Source organism: Pleuronectes platessa, chromosome 23 (genome assembly GCF_947347685.1).
Source record: "Pleuronectes platessa chromosome 23, fPlePla1.1, whole genome shotgun sequence".
In the NCBI taxonomy this organism is placed as follows: domain Eukaryota; kingdom Metazoa; phylum Chordata; class Actinopteri; order Pleuronectiformes; family Pleuronectidae; genus Pleuronectes; species Pleuronectes platessa.
The window spans coordinates 5871750-5895092 of record NC_070648.1 but is presented as its reverse complement, the minus strand read 5'-3'; the positions used below and the strand labels follow the sequence as shown (position 1 = coordinate 5895092).

Genomic DNA, 23343 nt, shown 5'->3' with positions numbered 1-23343 from the left:
AGCTGCAGCAACAACAGCAGCAGCAACAACTGCAGCAACAACAACTGCAGCAACAACAATTACAACTGCAGCAACAACAGCAGCAACTGCAGCAACAACTACTTCAGAAACAACAACTACAGCTGCAGCAACAACAGCTACAACTGCATTAAAAACAACTACAATTGCAGCAAAATTAACTACAACTTCAGCAAAAACAACTACAACTGCAGCAACAACAGCTACAACTGTGGCAACAACAACTACAACTGCAGCAAAAACAACTACAACTGCAGCAACAACAGCTACAGCTGCAGCAACAACAGCTAAAACAACTACAACTGCAGCACCAACAACTGCTGCCATCACAACAAAGCGAGTGGTGTTCAGGTCTGTTCTGCAAACATTCACAACCGACTTGTTGGATACATCATCTGCTGCTTTTAAAGGAAGAGCTGCTAACATAAAGAGTCAGGTAAGCCTCTTCTCAAAATGAAACCTGTGGCTTCAAATTATTGTGTTGTCTATTTCAGTATTTTTTTATCAAGGAGCCAAGATAATTTCAACTGAAAGTACATAGAGCTTTAAACAAGTTGATTTTTTTTAAATAACATGTGTTTTCTGTTTCTGCAGCTTGAACCTCTATACAGAAACACATTCTCTTCCTTCTCTTCCTTGGAAGTGGTGCAATTCAGGTAATTTGTTGACATATTGTTACATTTTCAGGATTGCAGCCTAAATCAGATTTTTCATTCAACATTTATTTGTTTCTCCTCCTGCAGTAATGGATCAATCTACAATACTTGTGACCTCCGCTTCACTGGCACATCTGTTCCTGCCAACACTGCGATTGCAGACGTTTTGCTAAATGCAGCTTCATCAGTCACCGGCTTCGACATTGAAGGCAGCTCCATCACCGTGGAAGGCATAGGTAAGAGATACTGAGTTCTGCTTGTTAGGAAAACTTCACAGGCCGAAAAAGTATTTATCAAACTAATGTTTTGATTTATTTTCTCCTCATTAACAGCTTCAAGTGGAGTCAGTCAACAGATCAGTCTCGTCACTGCATCCTGTCTGGTGCTTGTGTCATGGCTACTGTCCAGCCAGCAGTAGCATCTGTTAAGCTTCTGTTCTTTTGAAACATAACACTATCTATGAAACACTGGGGGGTGTTAAAAAAATATTGTACTGTTGCACTGTTAAAGTAAAAATGTATCTGACTTCACTGAGCACTGTGGCGTAGCAATATTTAACTTTGTTCGGTATTAATGTCTTATCTAAACTTTTCTATAATCTCCAAATGCATGTAAAATGAATGTTTAAGTTTGTATCTTAAATTAAATGAAGGAACACATGCAGGTCATAGCGGGCTTCACAATGCGACCTCATTTATTTAATCAAAGTCATGGTGTATCTGGTATATACATATATATGAAAACTGTTTACCGTAGATTTTCTTATTTATATATAGTGGATTCAAGTAATCGCACATTTCTTTATTCTGTAAAATGTCATGTATTTCTGCATCTTTGAGTTCTAAAAGTTCTCAATAACATCATCCTGTGTTTGCCCAGAGGCATAGCAAAGTGTTTTAGATTGATTTTGTTTTGTTTTTTAATCTTAATAACCATATCATTTGGACTTGTTATCAATAATAAAAAACTAATGGTAAATGTCTATGTAACCTTTACCCTATATGTATATCAATTTAAGCATTAATTGAGTTAAATAAAAGTTTTTTCTTTTCTCTGAGTAAAGCCGTCTCTTGCCCCGTGATACCAACAAACTTGTTGTGTTGCACACAAAAGGGTTTAATTATTTCCTGGAGGTGAAACTCCCCAGGTGGCATTGTTGCAATACCTCATTTTCCCCGCTTCCCTCACGCTACATTCACATCTGCCTTCTGTCATTTATCTTTTCATTCCCACAACAGTATACATAGAAAATGGGTATTTTTCTGGCATTTAGAGATGGTGATTTATCAGATTAATCACAGCTACCCTGTGATTAATAACTTATTAAAATGGTTTTAGCCACTTCATTAATGTTACGTAAATGTACCAATTCAAGCTGCTCAATTGCTTGTGCATTTCAGGTTGTGTTTTTGTCGTTAGCATAGTTTCCCTAAAAATATGGTTTTGACTAGAAGGTTACCAGAAATGTGTCTGACTGACTGAAGACTATTTATAGAAACCTGACACTTGTCAAGTCTGTTTTGCGTCCCCACATTTTTCTAGATGTGACACCATGGCACTCCCTACGACAAATATGAGGAAATAAATCTGACGCGCCTTTCATAGTTTTGGATGTGTCCATAGGAACTTTAAACTTGAACACTTAAATTGTATTAGATTAGATTAGATTAGATTCAACTTTATTGTCATTGCACAACGAAATGCAGTTTAGCATCTAACCAGAAGTGCAAAAAAAGGTAGTAAAAGTGCAGTGAAATGTGCATATTTAAAGTGGAATGTGAATAAATAAGATATGTACAGTAAGAAATATATATATGGAATAGTACAGTATTAACAGTCATTGTATGATATAAGAACGATGAATACACTATGAGCAAGATAAATGTATAAATATATACTACCGTTCAAAAGTTTGGGGTCACTTAGAAATTTCCATATTTTTCAAAGAAAAGCACTTTTTTTTCCAATGAAAATAACATTAAATTTATCAGAAATACACTCTTTACAATGTTAATGTGGTAAATGACTATTTTAGGTGGAAAAGTCTGTTTTTTTAATGAAATATCTACATAGGTGTATAGAGGCCCATTTCCAGCAACTATCACTCCAGTGTTCTAATGGTAAATTCTGTTTCCTAATCGCCTTAGAAGACTAATGGATGATTAGAAAACCCTTGAAATATAGTATGGTACGCAAGAAGTGCCCATCAAGCCAATCCAACTTGTGGGAGGGGCTTCAGGAAGCATGGGGTGAAATTTCTACAGATTACCTCAACAAATTAACAGCTAGAATGCCAAAGGTCTGCAATGCTGTAATTGCTGCAAATTGAGCATCCTTTGACGAAAGAAAAGTTAGAAGAAAAGAATTCACATTTCAAATAAAAATCCTTATTTCTAACCTTGTCAATGTCTTGACTATATTTTCTATTCATTTTGCAACTCATTTGACAAATAAAAGTGTGAGTTTTCATGGGTGACCCCAAACTTTTGAACGGTAGTGTATATAAATGTGAACATACTACAGGCGGGATAATACAGTAGTAAAATAAAATACAGTCTAATGTTCAAATGTTCAGTGGTTGGAGGAGGTTTTGTGGCTGTCCAAGCCAGGGTGTAGGGGGGAAGTATAGTCACTGGAGAAGGTGTGTGCGGGGGTGTGGGTGTGTGTGTGTGTGGGGGGGGGGGGGGGGGGGGGGACGGTTGCTATCACTGTGGTGCAGAGTTCAGCAGGGTGACAGCCGCAGGGATGAAGCTGTCAATGGTATTAGAAGCATGTACAGGTGTGCAGTCATAGGTGAAGTCATAGGTGAAGGGGAGGACTCAGCACAAAAGGGGTCCAGTGTGGACGGTAAGCAGGTTTTAAGATGAGCCAGGACCATCCTCTCGAAGCACTTCATAATGGTGGGGTCGAGTGCAAGTGGCGGAAGTCGTTGAGGCTCAGGGCAGTGGAGCGTTTAGGCACCGGCATGATGGAGGTGGTTTTAAAGCAAGTATATGGACATGTATATGTCAGTCAATACCTAAGCTAGCTGCCCAGCACAGGCCCTGAGCATGCGTCCAGGGATGCCATCAGGGCCAGCAGCCTTACGTCCATTGATTGTATCTCCAACGCATTAATATATTCATTGAGTGATTGCATAGGATCATCTCAAGTTTTCTTGTATTTACGTCACTAAACTAGAAATGTTTAATTGCCGTAATTAACTGTCACACAAGAGGATGGAATGTACCTATACCTTTCATAGGACACAAGAAGGGATTGTACCATCTTACTCTGCCAAGAATCTGACAGTGAGCAGATCATTTAAGGTGTCAGAACATTTCTGATCTATGTATCAACATTATGTCACGTCATGAGCCTCTTTTCCCTCAAAGTATAAAAAGGCCCAAATAGAAGTCGACTGTCACAGAGGAAGAGAAGTTTGCAGTCCATCATATGTGGACAGCTTAGAGAGAAGTGAACATTTTAAGAACCTGTTTGTTGGAAAAGAAGGGAATCGATAACTTTTCATCTTGTACCGATCTATATTGGGGTAAGTACAAGTTTAAACCTTTTTGTCATCAGTGTGAGTGTGTGTGTGTGTGTGTTTGTTGAATGTTTGTGCGATCATTTATTATCCTCATTTTGTTTATATTTAATTATTGAGCCAAAGATGCAACATGTATTTCATTATAAATAAGAAACATGAATACATATATTCTGTTACTTAAAATAATAATAATTGATTGATATTTAAATCATAAACCTTTGTTGTTAAATCTGAAATCCTCATTCAATGTTTCTGTTCACCTATGAACCTAATTTTCAGCTCAATTTAAATTTGGATATTATATTTGCATTAATACATTTATTAAATGTTTTAAAACAAATTGTTACAGTAGTGATTCTTCTAGAATTTTCTGGCGTCCAATTGCCAAAGAACAGTTCAGCCTGGTTGATGCTTAAATTACACTTAAATTACAACATTTTATTTTTCAGGGATGTAAAGGATTTGCCATCAAATAAATAATCGATTCTTACTCACTGAATTGTAAAATAGCTGGAAATCTTCCTAAGGAATATTTTGTAGATAGCAGTTTAAAAAAAATAGTGTCTCTATTACACTTAAAAAGTGAAAAGTTGAATTGAGCACTTTATTTTAAAACGATGTCGTAGACATCTGAAATGCATCTTAGTCCCTAAGTTTGGAAACAAGTGGCCTTAGAAAAAGTTTTGGTTGAGTGTGTAGGCCACTAGTTTAAACTGCAACCAAAATACGATACAAGTAGATGATGGCATTCATAGTTCCAAAGAAAAACGTTAACAAAAATAAGGGTTAGGGTTAGGGTTAGCCCTATTTATTGCAATGTATATGCAATAAAATCAAAAAAGTTTCATTCAGAAAATTGCAAAAATAATCAAGATGTATTTGATGGTGAATAAACTCATTCAACAGTTTCAACAGAGACAAGATAATACATCTCTGAGGGTCAACTAATCCAACTGTTGAACAAAATCTCTTCACATTCTGCATCTATCTTGTTTGATTTTGCAGATTACGTTGACAGGATGGGGACCAGAAAGATCATATCAGTTTTCCTGATTCTAACAGGTAAGATAAATAAGGTTGAACTGATTGAATTCAGATTGTCTTGAAATAAATAAGAATAAAGTCTGTAATGATCAATACTATGTGACTTTAGTAAGAGAACTTGGTAGAAACTTTGTATAATATCTGATACAAGAAAATATTAAATAATATTAACATATAAGGAATATAATGTGATTAATCGCAACAAACTTTTTAGTTGAACACTTATAAAAGAGTAATTTACCACAGTTTATTTTGTAAGTTAATATATTTGTTCACCAGTTAAGAACAAATCTTGTATTTTAGTTCTTCACGGATCTATGCAAACAACTACAACTGCAGCAACAACTACAACTGCAGCTACAACCGCTACACCTACTACAGCTGCACCAACTACTGCTGCACCTACAACAGCTGCACCAACTACCGCTGCACCTACAACAGCTGTACCAACTACCGCTGCACCTACAACAGCTGCACCAACTACTGCTGCACCTACAACAGCTGAACCAACTACCGCTGCACTTACAACAGCTGCACCAACAACTGCTGCACCTACAACCACTGCACCAACTACCGCTGCACCAACTACTGCGGCACCAACTACTGCTGCATCTACAACGAATGCACCTACAACGGCTTCACCTACAACAGCTGCACCATCTACCGCTGCACCAACTACCGCTGCACCAACTACCGCTGCATCTACAACTGCTGCAGTACCTACTACAGCTGCACCAACTACTGCTGAACCTACAACAGCTGCACCTACAACCGCTGCACCAACTACCGCTGCACCAACTACTGCGGCACCAACTACTGCTGCATCTACAACTGCTGCATCTACAACTGCTGCACCTACAACAGCTGCATCAACTACCGCTGCACCAACTACAGCAGAACCTACTACCGCTGCCCCTACTACCACTGCACAAACTACCGCTGCACCAACTACTGCAGAACCTACTACCGCTGCCCCTACTACCACTGCACAAACTACCGCTGCACCAACTACCGCTGCACCAACTACTGCTGCACCTACTACTGCTGCACCTACTACAGCTGCACAAACTACCGCTGCACCAACTACCGCTGCACCTACAACTGCTGCACCAACTACTGCTGCACCTACTACTGCTGCACCTACTACAGCTGCACAAACTACCGCTGCACCAACTACTGCTGCACCTACAACTGCTGCACCTAGTACAGCTGCACCAACTACCGCTGCAGCTACAACCACTGCACCTACTACAGCTGCACCAACAACAGCTGGACCTACAACCGCGGCACCAACTACCGCTGCACCAACTACCGCTGCACCAACTACTGCTGCACCCACTACAGCTGCACCAACTACCGCTGCACCTACAACCGCTGCACCAACAACTGTGGCGCTTCAACCTATTTTCACTGTCTCATTTGGCTTGCCTAATGAGCCATTTACTGAGGATCTCAATAACCGAGAAAGCCCTAAATTCAAAGCTCTTGAACAAAAACTTGTTGGGCCGGTGAGTACACTTTCACATTTTATATAATAATTAGTCAGTTTTCCCCATTAATGACATTTTGAACTAGAAACCAGTTGTAATGATTTATTTCCACCAGAATATTAATTTATTCCTTAATTTAGTTCATGAAAATATTTGAAATCTTCCCATCATCTAAGTGTTGCTTCATTTTTTGCAGTTAAACACAATATACAAGAACAAATTTGGTGAGACGTTCGACAAGTGCAGTGTGAAAGACTTCAGGTAAAGGATATTTCTTACTTTACTAATATTGTTTTAACTCAGGGTTACTGACTCACTGTGTTGATAGTTTCATGTATAAATTACACGTTTGGATTAATCTTCAACCAGGAAATATTATTATTAATACTTGATTGGTTTCCTGACGTAGGCCAAAACCAACTAGAGCAGATGGAGTTGATGCAGATGTGAACGTTGGGTTCACTTCCACTTCAGCACTCCCAGAGGAAGGTGCAGTTAGTCAAACCTTAGTAGCAGCTGTAAATAGTGCCAACAGCACCTTCAACGTGACGATAGATTCCAGCTCAATCTCAGTAAAACGTAAGTAAATACAACATCTATCTAACAGCATGACACAACTGACTTTTTGTTACTCCCCCAGCCAAGTTCATCATCTAGTTCATACTACTGCACTCATCTGTACACCAATCGGTCCAATTATACTCAAATGAGCTGTGGTTTGAACCATGTATCTGATGCATCAAACATTTTTCTGTTAAACAAGTGACACTGGATTTGGAAACAAAACTAATGCAGCTGCAGCACGTGCTTCAGACCAAGTGTTAAGCTTGATAAAATGGAGCCACTCATCAGCAATGCTCTAGTCAGTCCTAAATACATGTGAAATCTGTGTTGCCGAAAAAGATCTCACCAGAAGAAGCCATTGGCTCTCTAAATGTCGCTAGATTGAGTAATGATGACCAGCGTCCTATTCTTTTGCAGGTTTGATATTTTGTTCGGTCCTTGATTCTTTTTTTGGGGTAGTGTGGGTGGGGGAAACGGCTGAGAGTGATTAAAGGGTGGTTTCTTTACTTTTTTTAATGTTGTGGTCTTTATTTCATCATGGAAGCATAACTGATTGAGCCTTTTGTGTGAAAGAACTCTTCTCAGCTGACCAACATTAACTTGAGACACATTCCCATAGAGTCTTATGACATCGGGGCTCTCTGTTCATGTAGAAATTATTTTTTAGTGGCTAGGGAAGGTAAACAGTCGATAAAATCTAGTGACAAAGTCGTTAAATTCGGAGCACTGTGTGTCACTGATGCTGTTGTTAAATTATTAATATTCAAAATAATGTTTCTATAGGAGACAATGAGGTAAAATAAAGATTTATTAGGACAACTTAAAGATTTTCAGTTCTCTACAGTTGAAATTAACCTATCAACAGTTCCTGTGTCTTTGTGGCAACATTCAAAAGTCTTTGCTTCCTTTTATCCATCTAAAATACTCGTTCTGTAAAGTATTTGTTTTTAACTCTGATTCTTACAACAGCAGAAGATGTACATATTGATTTATTCATTTACACTTCTAAAAATGTGTTATAGAAATTCCAGCCGCAACTACACCTGCAGCAACAACAGCTACAACTGCAGAGACAACAGCTACAACTGCAGCGACAACAGCTACAACTGCTACATCAACTACCGCTGCACCGACTACCGCTGCACCGACTACCGCTGCACCGACTACCGCTGCACCAACTACAGCTGCACCTACTACCGCTGCACCGACTACCGCTGCACCGACTACCGCTGCACCTACTACCGCTGCACCAACTACCGCTGCACCAACTACCGCTGCACCAACTACTGTTGCACCTACAACCGCTGCACCTACTACCGCTGCACCAACTACCGCTGCACCAACTACCGCCGCACCTACTACCGCTGCACCAACAACTGCTGCACCTACTACCGCTGCACCAACTACCACTGCACCAACTACTGTTGCACCTACAACCGCTGCACCTACTACCGCTGCACCTACAACCGCTGCACCCACTACTGAACCTACAACTGCTGCACCAACTACTGTTGCACCAACTACAGCTTCACATACTACCGCTGCACCAACTACTGCTGTACCAACAACTGTGGCGCTTCAACCTATTTTCACTGTCTCATTTGGCTTGCCTAATGAGCCCTTTACTGAGGATCTCAATAACCGAGAAAGCCCTAAATTCAAAGCTCTTGAACAAAAACTTGTTGGGCCGGTGAGTAGACTTTCACATTCTATATAATAATTATTACGTCTGTCAGTTTTCCCCATTAATGACATTTTACACTAGAAACTAGTTGTGATGATTTATTTCCACCATAATATTAATTGATTCCTTAATTTAGCTCATGAAAATATTTGAAATCTTCCCATCATCTAAGTGTTGCTTCTTTTTTTGCAGTGCAACACAATATACAAGAACAAATTTGGTGACACGTTCGACAAGTGCAGTGTGAAAGAGTTCAGGTAAAAAGATATTTCTTACTTTACTAATATTGTTTTAACTCAGGGTTACTGACTCACTGTGTTGATAGTTTCATGTATAAATGACACGTTTGGATTAATCTTCACCCAGGAAATATTATTATTAATACTTGATTGGTTTCCTGACATAGGCCAAAACCAACTAGAGCAGATGGAGTTGATGCAGATGTGAACGTTGGGTTCACTTCCACTTCAGCACTCCCAGAGGAAGGTGCAGTTAGTCAAACCTTAGTAGCAGCTGTAAATAGTGCCAACAGCACCTTCAACGTGACGATAGATTCCAGCTCAATCTCAGTAAAACGTAAGTAAATACAACATCTATCTAACAGCATGACACAACTGACTTTTTGTTACTCCCCCAGCCAAGTTCATCATCTAGTTCATACAACTGCACTCATCTGTACACCAATCGGTCCAATTATACTCAAATGAGCTGTGGTTTGAACCATGTATCTGATGCATCAAACATTTTTCTGTTAAACAAGTGACACTGGATTTGGAAACAAAACTAATGCAGCTGCAGCACGTGCTTCAGACCAAGTGTTAAGCTTGATAAAATGGAGCCACTCATCAGCAATGCTCTAGTCAGTCCTAAATACATGTGAAATCTGTGTTGCCGAAAAAGATCTCACCAGAAGAAGCCATTGGCTCTCTAAATGTCGCTAGATTGAGTAATGATGACCAGCGTCCTATTCTTTTGCAGGTTTGATATTTTGTTCGGTCCTTGATTCTTTTTTTGTGGTAGTATGGGTGGGGGAAACGGCTGGGAGGGATTAAAGGGTGGTTTCTTTACTTTTTTTAATGTTGTGGTCTTTATTTCATCATGGAAGCATAACTGATTGAGCCTTTTGTGTGAAAGAACTCTTCTCAGCTGACCAACATTAACTTGAGACACATTCCCATAGAGTCTTATGACATCGGGGCTCTCTGTTCATGTAGCAATTATTTTTTAGTGGCTAGGGAAGGTGAACAGTCGATAAAATCTAGTGACAAAGTCGTTAAATTCGGAGCACTGTGTGTCACTGATGCTGTTGTTGAATTAGTAATATTCTAAATAATGTTTCTATAGGAGACAATGAGGTAAAATAATGATTTATTAGGAAAACTTAAAGATTTTCAGTTCTCTACAGTTGAAATTAACCTATCAACAGTTCCTGTGTCTTTGTGGCAACATTCAATAGTCTTTTCTTCCTTTTATCCATCTAAAATACTCGCTCTGTAAAGTATTTGTTTTTAACTCTGATTCTTACAACAGCAGAAGATGTACATATTGATTTACTCATTTACACTTCTAAAAATGTGTTATAGAAATTTCAGCTGCAACTACACCTGCAGCAACAACAGCTACAACTGCAGCGACAACAGCTACAACTGCAGCGACAACAGCTACAACTGCTGCACCAACTACCACTGCACCAACTACCGCTGCAAAAACTACCGCTGCACCTACTACAGCTGCACCCACTACCGCTGCACCCACTACCGCTGCACCCACTACCGCTGCACCGACTACAGCTGCACCGACTACCGCTGCACCAACTACCGCTGCACCTACTACCGCTGCACCAACTACCGCTGCACCAACTACTGTTGCACCTACAACCGCTGCACCTACTACCGTTGAACCTACAACCGCTGCATCAACTACCGCTGCACCTACTACCGCTGCACCAACTACCGCTGCACCTACTACAGCTGCACCAACTACCGCTGCACCTACTACCGCTGCACCAACTACCGCTGCACCAACTACCGCTGCACCAACTACTGTTGCACATACAACCGCTGCACCTACTACCGTTGCACCTACAACCGCTGCACCCACTACCGCTGCACCTACAACTGCTGCACCAACTACTGTTGCACCAACTACCGCTGCACGTACTACCGCTGCACCAACTACTGCTGCACCAACAACTGTGGCGCTTCAACCTATTTTCACTGTCTCATTTGGCTTGCCTAATGAGCCATTTACTGAGGATCTCAATAACCGAGAAAGCCCTAAATTCAAAGCTCTTGAACAAAAACTTGTTGGGCCGGTGAGTACCCTATCACATTTTATATAATAATTATTAAAACTGTCAGTTTTCCCCATTAATGACATTTTACACTAGAAACCAGTTGTAATGATTTATTTCCACCAGAATATCAATTTATTCCTTAATTTAGCTCATGAAAATATTTGAAATCTTCCCATCATCTAAGTGTTGCTTCTTTTTTTGCAGTTAAACACAATATACAAGAACAAATTTGGTGAAACGTTCGACAAGTGCAGTGTGAAAGAGTTCAGGTAAAAAGATATTTCTTACTTTACTAATATTGTTTTAACTCAGGGTTACTGACTCACTGTGTTGATAGTTTCATGTATAAATTACACGTTTGGATTAATCTTCACCCAGGAAATATTATTATTAATACTTGATTGGTTTCCTGACATAGGCCAAAACCAACTAGAGCAGATGGAGTTGATGCAGATGTGAACGTTGGGTTCACTTCCACTTCAGCACTCCCAGAGGAAGGTGCAGTTAGTCAAACCTTAGTAGCAGCTGTAAATAGTCCCAACAGCACCTTCAACGTGACGATAGATTCCAGCTCAATCTCAGTAAAACGTAAGTAAATACAACATCTATCTCACAGCATGACACAACTGACTTTTTGCTACTCCCCCAGCCAAGTTCATCATCTAGTTCATACTACTGCACTCATCTGTACACCAATCGGTCCAATTATCATCAAATGAGCTGTGGTTTGAACCACGTATCTGATGCATCAAACATTTTTCTGTTAAACAAGTTACATTTGGAAACAAAACTAATGCAGCTGCAGCACGTGCTTCAGACCAAGTGTTAAGCTTGATAAAATGGAGCCACTCATCAGCAATGCTGTAGTCAGTCCTAAATACATGTGAAATCAGTGTTGCCGAAAAAGATCTCACCAGAAGAAGCCATTGGCTCTCTAAATGTCGCTAGATTGAGTAATGATGACCAGCGTCCTATTCTTTTGCTGGTTTGATATTTTGTTCGGTCCTTGATTCTTTTTTTGTGGTAGTGTGGATGGGGGAAACGGCTGGGAGGGATTAAAGGGTGGTTTCTTTACTTTTTTTTAATGTTGTGGTATTTATTTCCTCATGGAAGCATAACTGATTGAGCCTTTTGTGTGAAAGAGCTCTTCTCAGCTGACCAACATTAATTTGAGACACATTCCCATAGAGTCTTATGACATCGGGGCTCTCTGTTCATGTAGAAATTATTTTTTAGTGGCTAGGGAAGGTGAACAGTCGATAAAATCTAGTGACAAAGTCGTTAAATTCGGAGCACTGTGTGTCACTGATGCTGTTGTTGAATTAGTAATATTCTAAATAATGTTTCTATAGGAGACAATGAGGTAAAATAATGATTTATTAGGAAAACTTAAAGATTTTCAGTTCTCTACAGTTGAAATTAACCTATCAACAGTTCCTGTGTCTTTGTGGCAACATTCAATAGTCTTTGCTTCCTTTTAAACATCTAAAATACTCGCTCTGTAAAGTATTTGTTTTTAACTCTGATTCTTACAACAGCAGAAGATGTACATATTGATTTACTCATTTACACTTCTAAAAATGTGTTATAGAAATTCCAGCTGCAACTACACCTGCAGCGACAACAGCTACAAATGCAGCGACAACAGCTACAACTGCTGCACCAACTACCGCTGCAAAAACTACCGCTGCACCCACTACCGCTGCACCCACTACCGCTGCACCGACTACCACTGCACCGACTACAGCTGCACCGACTACCGCTGCACCAACTACCGCTGCACCTACTACCGCTGCACCGACTACCGCTGCACCTACTACAGCTGCACCAACTACCGCTGCACCTACTACCGCTGCACCAACTACCGCTGCACCAACTACCGCTGCACCAACTACTGTTGCACCTACAACCGCTGCACCTACTACCGTTGCACCTACTACAGCTGCACCAACTACCGCTGCACCTACTACCGCTGCACCAACTACCGCTGCACCAACTACCGCTGCACCAACTACTGTTGCACCTACAACCGCTGCACTAACTACTGTTGCACCTACAACCGCTGCACCAACTACTGTTGCACCTACTACAGCTGCACCCACTACCGCTGCACCCACTACCGCTGCACCCACTACCGCTGCACCGACTACCACTGCACCGACTACAGCTGCACCGACTACCGCTGCACCAACTACCGCTGCACCTACTACCGCTGCACCAACTACCGCTGCACCTACTACAGCTGCACCAACTACCGCTGCACCTACTACCGCTGCACCAACTACCGCTGCACCAACTACAGCTGCACCAACTACTGTTGCACCTACAACCGCTGCACCTACTACCGCTGCACCTACAACTGCTGCACCAACTACTGTTGCACCAACTACCGCTGCACGTACTTCCGCTGCACCAACTACTGCTGCACCAACAACTGTGGCGCTTCAACCTATTTTCACTGTCTCATTTGGCTTGCCTAATGAGCCATTTACTGAGGATCTCAATAACCGAGAAAGCCCTAAATTCAAAGCTCTTGAACAAAAACTTGTTGGGCCGGTGAGTACCCTATCACATTTTATATAATAATTATTAAAACTGTCAGTTTTCCCCATTAATGACATTTTACACTAGAAACCAGTTGTAATGATTTATTTCCACCAGAATATCAATTTATTCCTTAATTTAGTTCATGAAAATATTTGAAATCTTCCCATCATCTAAGTTCTGCTTCTTTTTTTGCAGTTAAACACAATATACAAGAACAAATTTGGTGAAACGTTCGACAAGTGCAGTGTGAAAGAGTTCAGGTAAAAAGATATTTCTTACTTTACTAATATTGTTTTAACTCAGGGTTACTGACTCACTGTGTTGATAGTTTCATGTATAAATTACACGTTTGGATTAATCTTCACCCAGGAAATATTATTATTAATACTTGATTGGTTTCCTGACATAGGCCAAAACCAACTAGAGCAGATGGAGTTGATGCAGATGTGAACGTTGGGTTCACTTCCACTTCAGCACTCCCAGAGGAAGGTGCAGTTAGTCAAACCTTAGTAGCAGCTGTAAATAGTCCCAACAGCACCTTCAACGTGACGATAGATTCCAGCTCAATCTCAGTAAAACGTAAGTAAATACAACATCTATCTCACAGCATGACACAACTGACTTTTTGCTACTCCCCCAGCCAAGTTCATCATCTAGTTCATACTACTGCACTCATCTGTACACCAATCGGACCAATTATAATCAAATGAGCTGTGGTTTGAACCACGTATCTGATGCATCAAACATTTTTCTGTTAAACAAGTTACATTTGGAAACAAAACTAATGCAGCTGCAGCACGTGCTTCAGACCAAGTGTTAAGCTTGATAAAATGGAGCCACTCATCAGCAATGCTGTAGTCAGTCCTAAATACATGTGAAATCAGTGTTGCCGAAAAAGATCTCACCAGAAGAAGCCATTGGCTCTCTAAATGTCGCTAGATTGAGTAATGATGACCAGCGTCCTATTCTTTTGCTGGTTTGATATTTTGTTCGGTCCTTGATTCTTTTTTTGTGGTAGTGTGGATGGGGGAAACGGCTGGGAGGGATTAAAGGGTGGTTTCTTTACTTTTTTTAATGTTGTGGTCTTTATTTCCTCATGGAAGCATAACTGATTGAGCCTTTTGTGTGAAAGAGCTCTTCTCAGCTGACCAACATTAATTTGAGACACATTCCCATAGAGTCTTATGACATCGGGGCTCTCTGTTCATGTAGAAATTATTTTTTAGTGGCTAGGGAAGGTGAACAGTCGATAAAATCTAGTGACAAAGTCGTTAAATTCGGAGCACTGTGTGTCACTGATGCTGTTGTTAAATTATTAATATTCAAAATAATGTTTCTATAGGAGACAATAAGGTAAAATAAAGATTTATTAGGACAACTTAAAGATTTTCAGTTCTCTACAGTTGAAATTAACCTATCAACAGTTCCTGTGTCTTTGTGGCAACATTCAATAGTCTTTGCTTCCTTTTATCCATCTAAAATACTCGCTCTGTAAAGTATTTGTTTTTAACTCTGATTCTTACAACAGCAGAAGATGTACATATTGATTTATTCATTTACACTTCTAAAAATGTGTTATAGAAATTCCAGCTGCAACTACACCTGCAGCAACAACAGCTACAACTGCAGTGACAACAGCTGCAACTGCAGCGACAACAGCTAAAACTGCTGCACCAACTACCACTGCACCAACTACTGCTGCATCAACTACAACTGCACCAACTACTGCTGCATCAACTAAAACTGCACCAATTACTGCTGCAACGACTACTGCTGCACCAACTACCGCTGCACCTACTACTGCTGCACCAACTACCGCTGTACCTTCTACAACTGCACCAACTACTGTTGCACCTACAACCGCTGCACCAACAACCGCTGAACCAACTACTGCTGCACCTACAACCGCTGCACTAACTACTGCTGCACCAACTACTGCTGCACCAACTACCGCTGCACCAACTACCGTTGCACCAACTACCGCTGCACCTACAACCGCTGCACTAACTACTGCTGCACCAACTTCCGTTGCACCAACTACCGCTGCACCTACAACCGCTGCACCTACAACCGCTGCACCTACAACAGCTGCACTAAGCACCGCTGCACCAACTACTGCTGCACCAACTACCGCTGCACCAACTACAGCTGCACCTACAACCGCTGCACCTACAACAGCTGCACCAACTACCGCTGCACCAACTACAGCTGCACCTACAACCGCTGCACCTACAACCGCTGCACCTACAACAGCTGCACCAACTACCGCTGCACCAACTACCGCTGCACCTTCTACCGCTGCAACAACTACCGCTGCACCTACTACCGCTGCACCTACAACCGCTGCACCAACTACCGCTGCACCTTCTACCGCTGCACCAACTACCGCTGCACCAACTACCGCTGCACCTACTACTGCTGCACCTACAACCGCTGCACCTACAACAGCTGCACCAACTACTGCAGTACCTACAACCACTGCACCAACTACCGCTGCCCCCACAACAGTGGCGCTCTCACCTATTTTCACTGTCTCATTTGGCATGCCTAATGAGCCATTTACTGAAGATCTCAATAACCGAGAAAGCCCTAAATTCAAGGCTCTTGAACAAAAACTTGTTGGGCCGGTGAGTACACTTTCACATTCTATATAATAATTATTACGTCTGTCAGTTTTCCTGATTAATGACATTTTACACTAGAAACCAGTTGTGATGATTTATTTCCACCAGAATATTAATTTATTCCTGAATTTAGCTCATGAAAATATTTGAAATCTTCCCATCATCTAAGTGTTGCTTCATTTTTTGCAGTTAAACACAATATACAAGAACAAATTTGGTGACACGTTCGACAAGTGCAGTGTGAAAGAGTTCAGGTAAAAAGATATTTCTTACTTTACTAATATTGTTTTAACTCAGGGTTACTGACTCAGTGTGTTGATAGTTTCATGTATAAATTACACGTTTGAATTAATCTTTAATCAGGAATTATTATTATTAATACTTGATTGGTTTCCTGACGTAGGCCAAGACCAACTAGAGCAGATGGAGTTGATGCAGATGTGAACGTTGGGTTCACTTCCACTTCAGCACTCCCAGAGGAAGGTGCAGTTAGTCAAACCTTAGTAGCAGCTGTAAATAGTCCCAACAGCACCTTCAACGTGACGATAGATTCCAGCTCAATCTCAGTACAACGTAAGTAAATACAACATCTATCTCACAGCATGACACAACTGACTTTTTGTTACTCCCCCAGCCAAGTTCATCATCTAGTTCATACTACTGCACACATCTGTACACCAATCGGTACAATTATCCTCAAATGAGCTGTTGTTGGCTGCAGTGTTGGTGCATTGATATCAAATTACCTTAAAAGTGAATCGTCCAGTATATTCCTGTTATTTCATGAGGCCTTACAAAGATAGATATAAGCATCCACATGCTGCACAGGGCATGTACACTGTTGTCACACAGATGATTTGCTAATGTACTTTGCCTTTGAGCACTAGCAGAACCGTTTCCTCTGAAGAGAAGCGTTGTGTCTTAATACTTATGGAAAAACTGCTTATAACAGTAATCCACCAATGTTCAAGGGGCTTTTGATAGGTGACACTATGATTGATGTATTGCCTGTTATGAATGAAAAATATTTGAACCATGTATCTGATGCATCAAACATTTTTCTGTTAAACAAGTGACACTGGATTTGGAAACAAAACTAATGCACGTGCAGCACGTGCTTCAGTCCAAGTGTTAAGCTTATTAAAATGGAGCCACTCATCAGCGAATCTCTAGTCAGTCCTAAATACATGTGAAATCAGTGTTGCCGAAAAATACCTCACCAGAAGAAGCCATCAGCTCTCTAAACTGAGCTGAAAGTCGCTAGATTGAGTTATGCAACCGGTGTCCTATTATTTTGCAGGTTTGATATTTTGTTTGGTCCTTGATTCTTTTTTTGGGGTAGTGTGGGTGGGGGAAATCGCTGGGAGTGATCCAAGGGTGTTTTTTTTTCTTTTTTTAAATGTTGTGGTCTTAATTTTATCATGGAAGCATAACTGATTGAGCCTTTTGTGTGAAAGAGCTCGTCTCAGCTGACCAACATTAACTTGAGACACATTCCCATAGAGTCTTATGACATCGGGGCTCTCTGTTCATGTAAAAATTATTTTTTAGTGGCTAGGGAAGGTGAACAGTCGATAAAATCTAGTGACAAAGTCGTTAAATTCGGAGCACTGTGTGTCACTGATGCTGTTGTTAAATTATTAATATTCAAAATAATGTTTCTATAGGAGACAATGAAGTAAAATAAAGATTTATTAGGACAATTTCAAGATTTTCAGTTCTCTACACTTGAGATTAACCTATCAACAGCTCCTGTGTCTTTACGGCAACATTCAATAGTCTTTGCTTCCTTTTATCCATCTAAAATACTCGCTCTGTAAAGTATTTGTTTTTAACTCTGATTCTTACAACAGCAGAAGATGTACATATTGATTTACTCATTTACACTTAAAAAAAATGTGTTATAGAAATTCCAGCTGCAACTACAACTGCAGCAACAACAGCTACAACTGCTGCACCTACTACCGATGCAACAACTACCGCTGCACCAACTACTGCTGCACCAACTACCGCTGAACCTACTACCACTGCACCAACTACCACTGAACCAACTACTGCTGCACCTACTACCGCTGCACCAACTACCGCTGCACCTACTACCGCTGCACCAACTACAGCTGCACCAACTACTGCTGCACCAACTACCGCTGCAGCTACTACCACTGCACCAACTACCACTGCACCAACTACTGCTGCACCAACTACCGCTGCACCTACTACCACTGCACCAACTACCACTGAACAAACTACTTCAGCACTTTCTACTGCTGCACCATCTACTGCTGCACAAACTACCGCTGCACCTACTACCACTGCACCAACTTCTGCTGCACCGACTACTGCTGCACCAACAACCGCTGCACCAACAACCACTGAACCAACTACTGTTGCACCTACAACCGCTGCACCAACAACCGCTGAACCAACTACTGCTGCACCTACTACCGCTGCACCAACTACTGCTGCACCTACAACTGCTGCACCAACTACTGCTGCACCTACAACTGCTGCACCAACAACTGCTGCACCTACTACTGCTGCACCAACTACAGCTGCACCTACAACGGCTGCCCCTACTACTGCTGCACCAACTACCGCTGCACCAACAACTGCTGCACCTACTACTGCTGCACCAACTACAGCTGCACCTACAACGGCTGCCCCTACTACTGCTGCACCAACTACCGCTGCACCAACTACTGCACCTTCTGGACCAGTAGTGGTTGTCAAAGCCACCATAGTAGAAGCATTTGTAGAAGAACTCAGTGATCCCAATAGCAATGAATTCAAAACCCTTGCTGCAAAAGTTGTAGCTGTGGTAAGTAATGTTAAATTGATCAGATATCATATGATTCTAGTTTAATTGAATTAACTTTTGTAGTTTCTTTCTTAATTAGGAATGTTTTTCTGTTTGCTTCCTTTCCACAGTATGATGCTGTCTACAGGACAAAATATGGCTTACTCTTCATCCGCACTTATGTCATAAAGTTCACGTAAGATATTTTTTGTATTTTTCAGATTCAAACTGAATATGTGCCATCTGGGTTGTCATTAATATTAGAGCTTCTACATTCATTCATTAAAAAATAATTACAGATAGAATTTATCAATGTCAGTAGAATTTGATTGAGATATATGTTTGTTTTGATACAGACGAGGCTCAACACGAGTGGATAATACTGAAGTGGAGGTGGGAATTGTGTTCAATGACACTACGTCATCTGCAGAAATCCCCAGCTCTGCTGATGTTGCAACAACATTAGTAGAAGCTGTGAACAATACCAACAACTTCAGCATTTCGGTGGAAGCCACCTCCATCACAGCAGTATGTAAGTAACAGTAGCCACACCTTTAACTTCAGCTGACTTTTATTTGGTATTATTGATGGTGAAGTGCCCATTGAACAATATTGTTGTCTCAACTAATAACAAAAAAGTAATTTTTGTTTCGTTTGATGGCCCTACAACAGCTGCACCAACTACTGCTGCACCGACTACCGCTGCACCGACTACAGCTGCACCGACTACCGCTGCACCTACTACCGCTGCACCAACTACCGCTGCACCAACTACCGCTTCCCCTACTACTACTGCACCAACTACTGCTGCACCAACTACTGCTGCACCAACTACTGCTGCACCTACAACTGCTACACCATCTTCCGCTGCACCTACAACCGCTTCCCCTACTACTACTGCAAAAACTACTGCTGCACCAACTACCGCTGCACCTACAACTGCTGCACCAACTACCGCTGCACCAACTACCGCTTCCCCTACTACTACTGCACCAACTACTGCTGCACCTACTAACACTGCACATACAACTGCTGCACCAACTACTACTGCACCAACTACTGCTGCACCAACTACCGCTGCACCTACAACTGCTACACCAACTACCGCTGCCCCTACTACTGCTGCACCAACAACCGCTGCCTCTACAACTGCTGCACCAACTACTGCTGCACCGACTACTACTGCACAAACAACCGCTGCACCAACAACTGCTGAACCAACTACTGTTGCACCTACAACCGCTGCACCAACAACCGCTGAACCAACTACTGCTGCACCTACTACCGCTGCACCAACTACTGCTGCACCTACAACCGCTGCACCAACTACTGCTGCACCTACAACTGCTGCAACAACAACTACTGCACCTACTACTGCTGCACCAACTACAGCTGCACCTACAACGGCTGCCCCTACTACTGCTGCACCAACTACCGCTGCACCAACTACTGCTGCACCAACTACTGCACCTTCTGGACCAGTAGTGGTTGTCAAAGCCACCATAGTAGAAGCATTTGTAGAAGAACTCAGTGATCCCAATAGCAATCAATTCAAAACCCTTGCTGCAAAAGTTGTAGCTGTGGTAAGTAATGTTAAATTGATCAGATTTCATATGATCCTAGTTTAATTGAATTAACTTTTGTAGTTTCTTTCTTAATTAGGAATGTTTTTCTGTTTGCTTCCTTTCCACAGTATGATGCTGTCTACAGGACAAAATATGGCTTACTCTTCATCCGCACTTATGTCATAAAGTTCACGTAAGATATTTTTTGTATTTTTCAGATTCAAACTGAATATGTGCCATCTGGGTTGTCATTAATATTAGAGCTTCTACATTCATTCATTAAAAAATAATTACAGATAGAATGTATGAATGTCAGTAGAATTTGATTGAGATATATGTTTGTTTTGATACAGACGAGGCTCAACACGAGTGGATAATACTGAAGTGGAGGTGGGAATTGTGTTCAATGACACTACGTCATCTGCAGAAATCCCCAGCTCTGCTGATGTTGCAACAACATTAGTAGAAGCTGTGAACAATACCAACAACTTCAGCATTTCGGTGGAATCCACCTCCATCACAGCAGTGTGTAAGTAACAGTAGCCACACCTTTAACTTCAGCTGACTTTTATTTGGTATTATTGATGGTGAAGTGCCCATTGAACAATATTGTTGTCTCAACTAATAACAAAAAAGTAATTTTTGTTTCGTTTGATGGCCCTACAACAGCTGCACCAACTACTGCTGCACCGACTACCGCTGCACCGACTACAGCTGCACCGACTACCGCTGCACCTACTACCGCTGCACCAACTACCGCTGCACCAACTACCGCTTCCCCTACTACTACTGCACCAACTACTGCTGCACCAACTACTGCTGCACCTACAACTGCTACACCATCTTCCGCTGCACCTACAACCGCTTCCCCTACTACTACTGCAAAAACTACTGCTGCCCCAACTACCGCTGCACCTACAACTGCTGCACCAACTACCACTGCACCAACTACCGCTGCACCAACTACCGCTTCCCCTACTACTACTGCACCAACTAATGCTGCACCTACTAACACTGCACATACAACTGCTGCACCAACTACTACTGCACCAACTACTGCTGCACCAACTACCGCTGCACCTACAACTGCTACACCAACTACCGCTGCCCCTACTACTGCTGCACCAACAACCGCTGCCTCTACAACTGCTGCACCAACTACTGCTGCACCGACTACTACTGCACAAACAACCGCTGCACCAACAACTGCTGAACCAACTACTGTTGCACCTACAACCGCTGCACCAACAACCGCTGAACCAACTACTGCTGCACCTACTACCGCTGCACCAACTACTGCTGCACCTACAACCGCTGCACCAACTACTGCTGCACCTACAACTGCTGCAACAACAACTACTGCACCTACTACTGCTGCACCAACTACAGCTGCACCTACAACGGCTGCCCCTACTACTGCTGCACCAACTACCGCTGCACCAACTACTGCTGCACCAACTACTGCACCTTCTGGACCAGTAGTGGTTGTCAAAGCCACCATAGTAGAAGCATTTGTAGAAGAACTCAGTGATCCCAATAGCAATCAATTCAAAACCCTTGCTGCAAAAGTTGTAGCTGTGGTAAGTAATGTTAAATTGATCAGATTTCATATGATTCTAGTTTAATTGAATTAACTTTTGTAGTTTCTTTCTTAATTAGGAATGTTTTTCTGTTTGCTTCCTTTCCACAGTATGATGCTGTCTACAGGACAAAATATGGCTTACTCTTCATCCGCACTTATGTCATAAAGTTCACGTAAGATATTTTTTGTATTTTTCAGATTCAAACTGAATATGTGCCATCTGGGTTGTCATTAATATTAGAGCTTCTACATTCATTCATTAAAAAATAATTACAGATAGAATGTATGAATGTCAGTAGAATTTGATTGAGATATATGTTTGTTTTGATACAGACGAGGCTCAACACGAGTGGATAATACTGAAGTGGAGGTGGGAATTGTGTTCAATGACACTACGTCATCTGCAGAAATCCCCAGCTCTGCTGATGTTGCAACAACATTAGTAGAAGCTGTGAACAATACCAACAACTTCAGCATTTCGGTGGAAGCCACCTCCATCACAGCAGTATGTAAGTAACAGTAGCCGCACGTTTAACTTCAGCTGACATTTGTTTGGTATTATTGATGGTGAAGTGCCCATTGAACAATATTGTTGTCTTAATTAATAACAAAAAAGTAATTTTTGTTTCGTTTGATGCCCCTACAACAGCTGCACCAACTACTGCTGCACCGACTACCGCTGCACCGACTACCGCTGCACCTACTACCGCTGCACCAACTACCGCTTCCCCTACTACTACTGCACCAACTACTGCTGCACCAACTACCGCTGCACCTACAACTGCTGCACCGACTACCGCTGCACCAACTACCGCTGCACCAACTACCGCTTCCCCTACTACTACTGCACCAACTACTGCTGCACCAACTACTGCTGCACCTACAACTGCTACACCATCTTCCGCTGCACCTACAACCGCTTCCCCTACTACTACTGCACCAACTAC

At 41.7% G+C, this 23343-nt stretch overlaps 2 protein-coding genes and 3 long non-coding RNA genes across 5 annotated transcripts in view; all 5 read left to right on the top strand.

Annotated features, from left to right (window-relative positions):
* The window catches only part of LOC128430601 (mucin-2), a 37136-nt gene extending 36044 nt beyond the window's left edge, over nt 1-1092 (top strand). The window contains exons 22-23 of the mRNA XM_053416705.1: nt 762-910; nt 1007-1092. Coding sequence (XP_053272680.1) covers nt 762-910; nt 1007-1092 — 235 coding nt within the window. The remainder of the gene's footprint in view (nt 1-761; nt 911-1006) is intronic.
* Nucleotides 1093-3445: 2353 nt separating this feature from the next.
* On the top strand, nt 3446-19132 carry LOC128430600 (mucin-5AC-like; the record flags this gene model as incomplete). Its single annotated transcript, XM_053416703.1, has 10 exons — nt 3446-3521; nt 5209-5265; nt 8324-8811; nt 9178-9242; nt 10716-10804; nt 12873-13465; nt 15781-16185; nt 16642-16706; nt 16856-17025; nt 18606-19132. Coding segments are annotated over exons 1-10 (2535 nt in total), but the record flags the coding sequence as incomplete, so codon positions are not given.
* A 1-nt stretch (nt 19133) lies between these two features.
* Nucleotides 19134-20045, top strand: LOC128430159 (uncharacterized). The gene is made up of 4 exons (XR_008333963.1): nt 19134-19270; nt 19381-19445; nt 19606-19781; nt 19922-20045. It is a non-coding gene; the product is annotated as an uncharacterized LOC128430159 (long non-coding RNA).
* Nucleotides 20046-20684: 639 nt separating this feature from the next.
* LOC128430157 (uncharacterized) lies at nt 20685-21607 on the top strand. The gene is made up of 4 exons (XR_008333961.1): nt 20685-20832; nt 20943-21007; nt 21168-21343; nt 21484-21607. It is a non-coding gene; the product is annotated as an uncharacterized LOC128430157 (long non-coding RNA).
* A 639-nt stretch (nt 21608-22246) lies between these two features.
* LOC128430158 (uncharacterized) lies at nt 22247-23088 on the top strand. The gene is made up of 4 exons (XR_008333962.1): nt 22247-22394; nt 22505-22569; nt 22730-22905; nt 23046-23088. It is a non-coding gene; the product is annotated as an uncharacterized LOC128430158 (long non-coding RNA).
* The last annotated feature ends 255 nt before the right edge of the window (nt 23089-23343 follow it).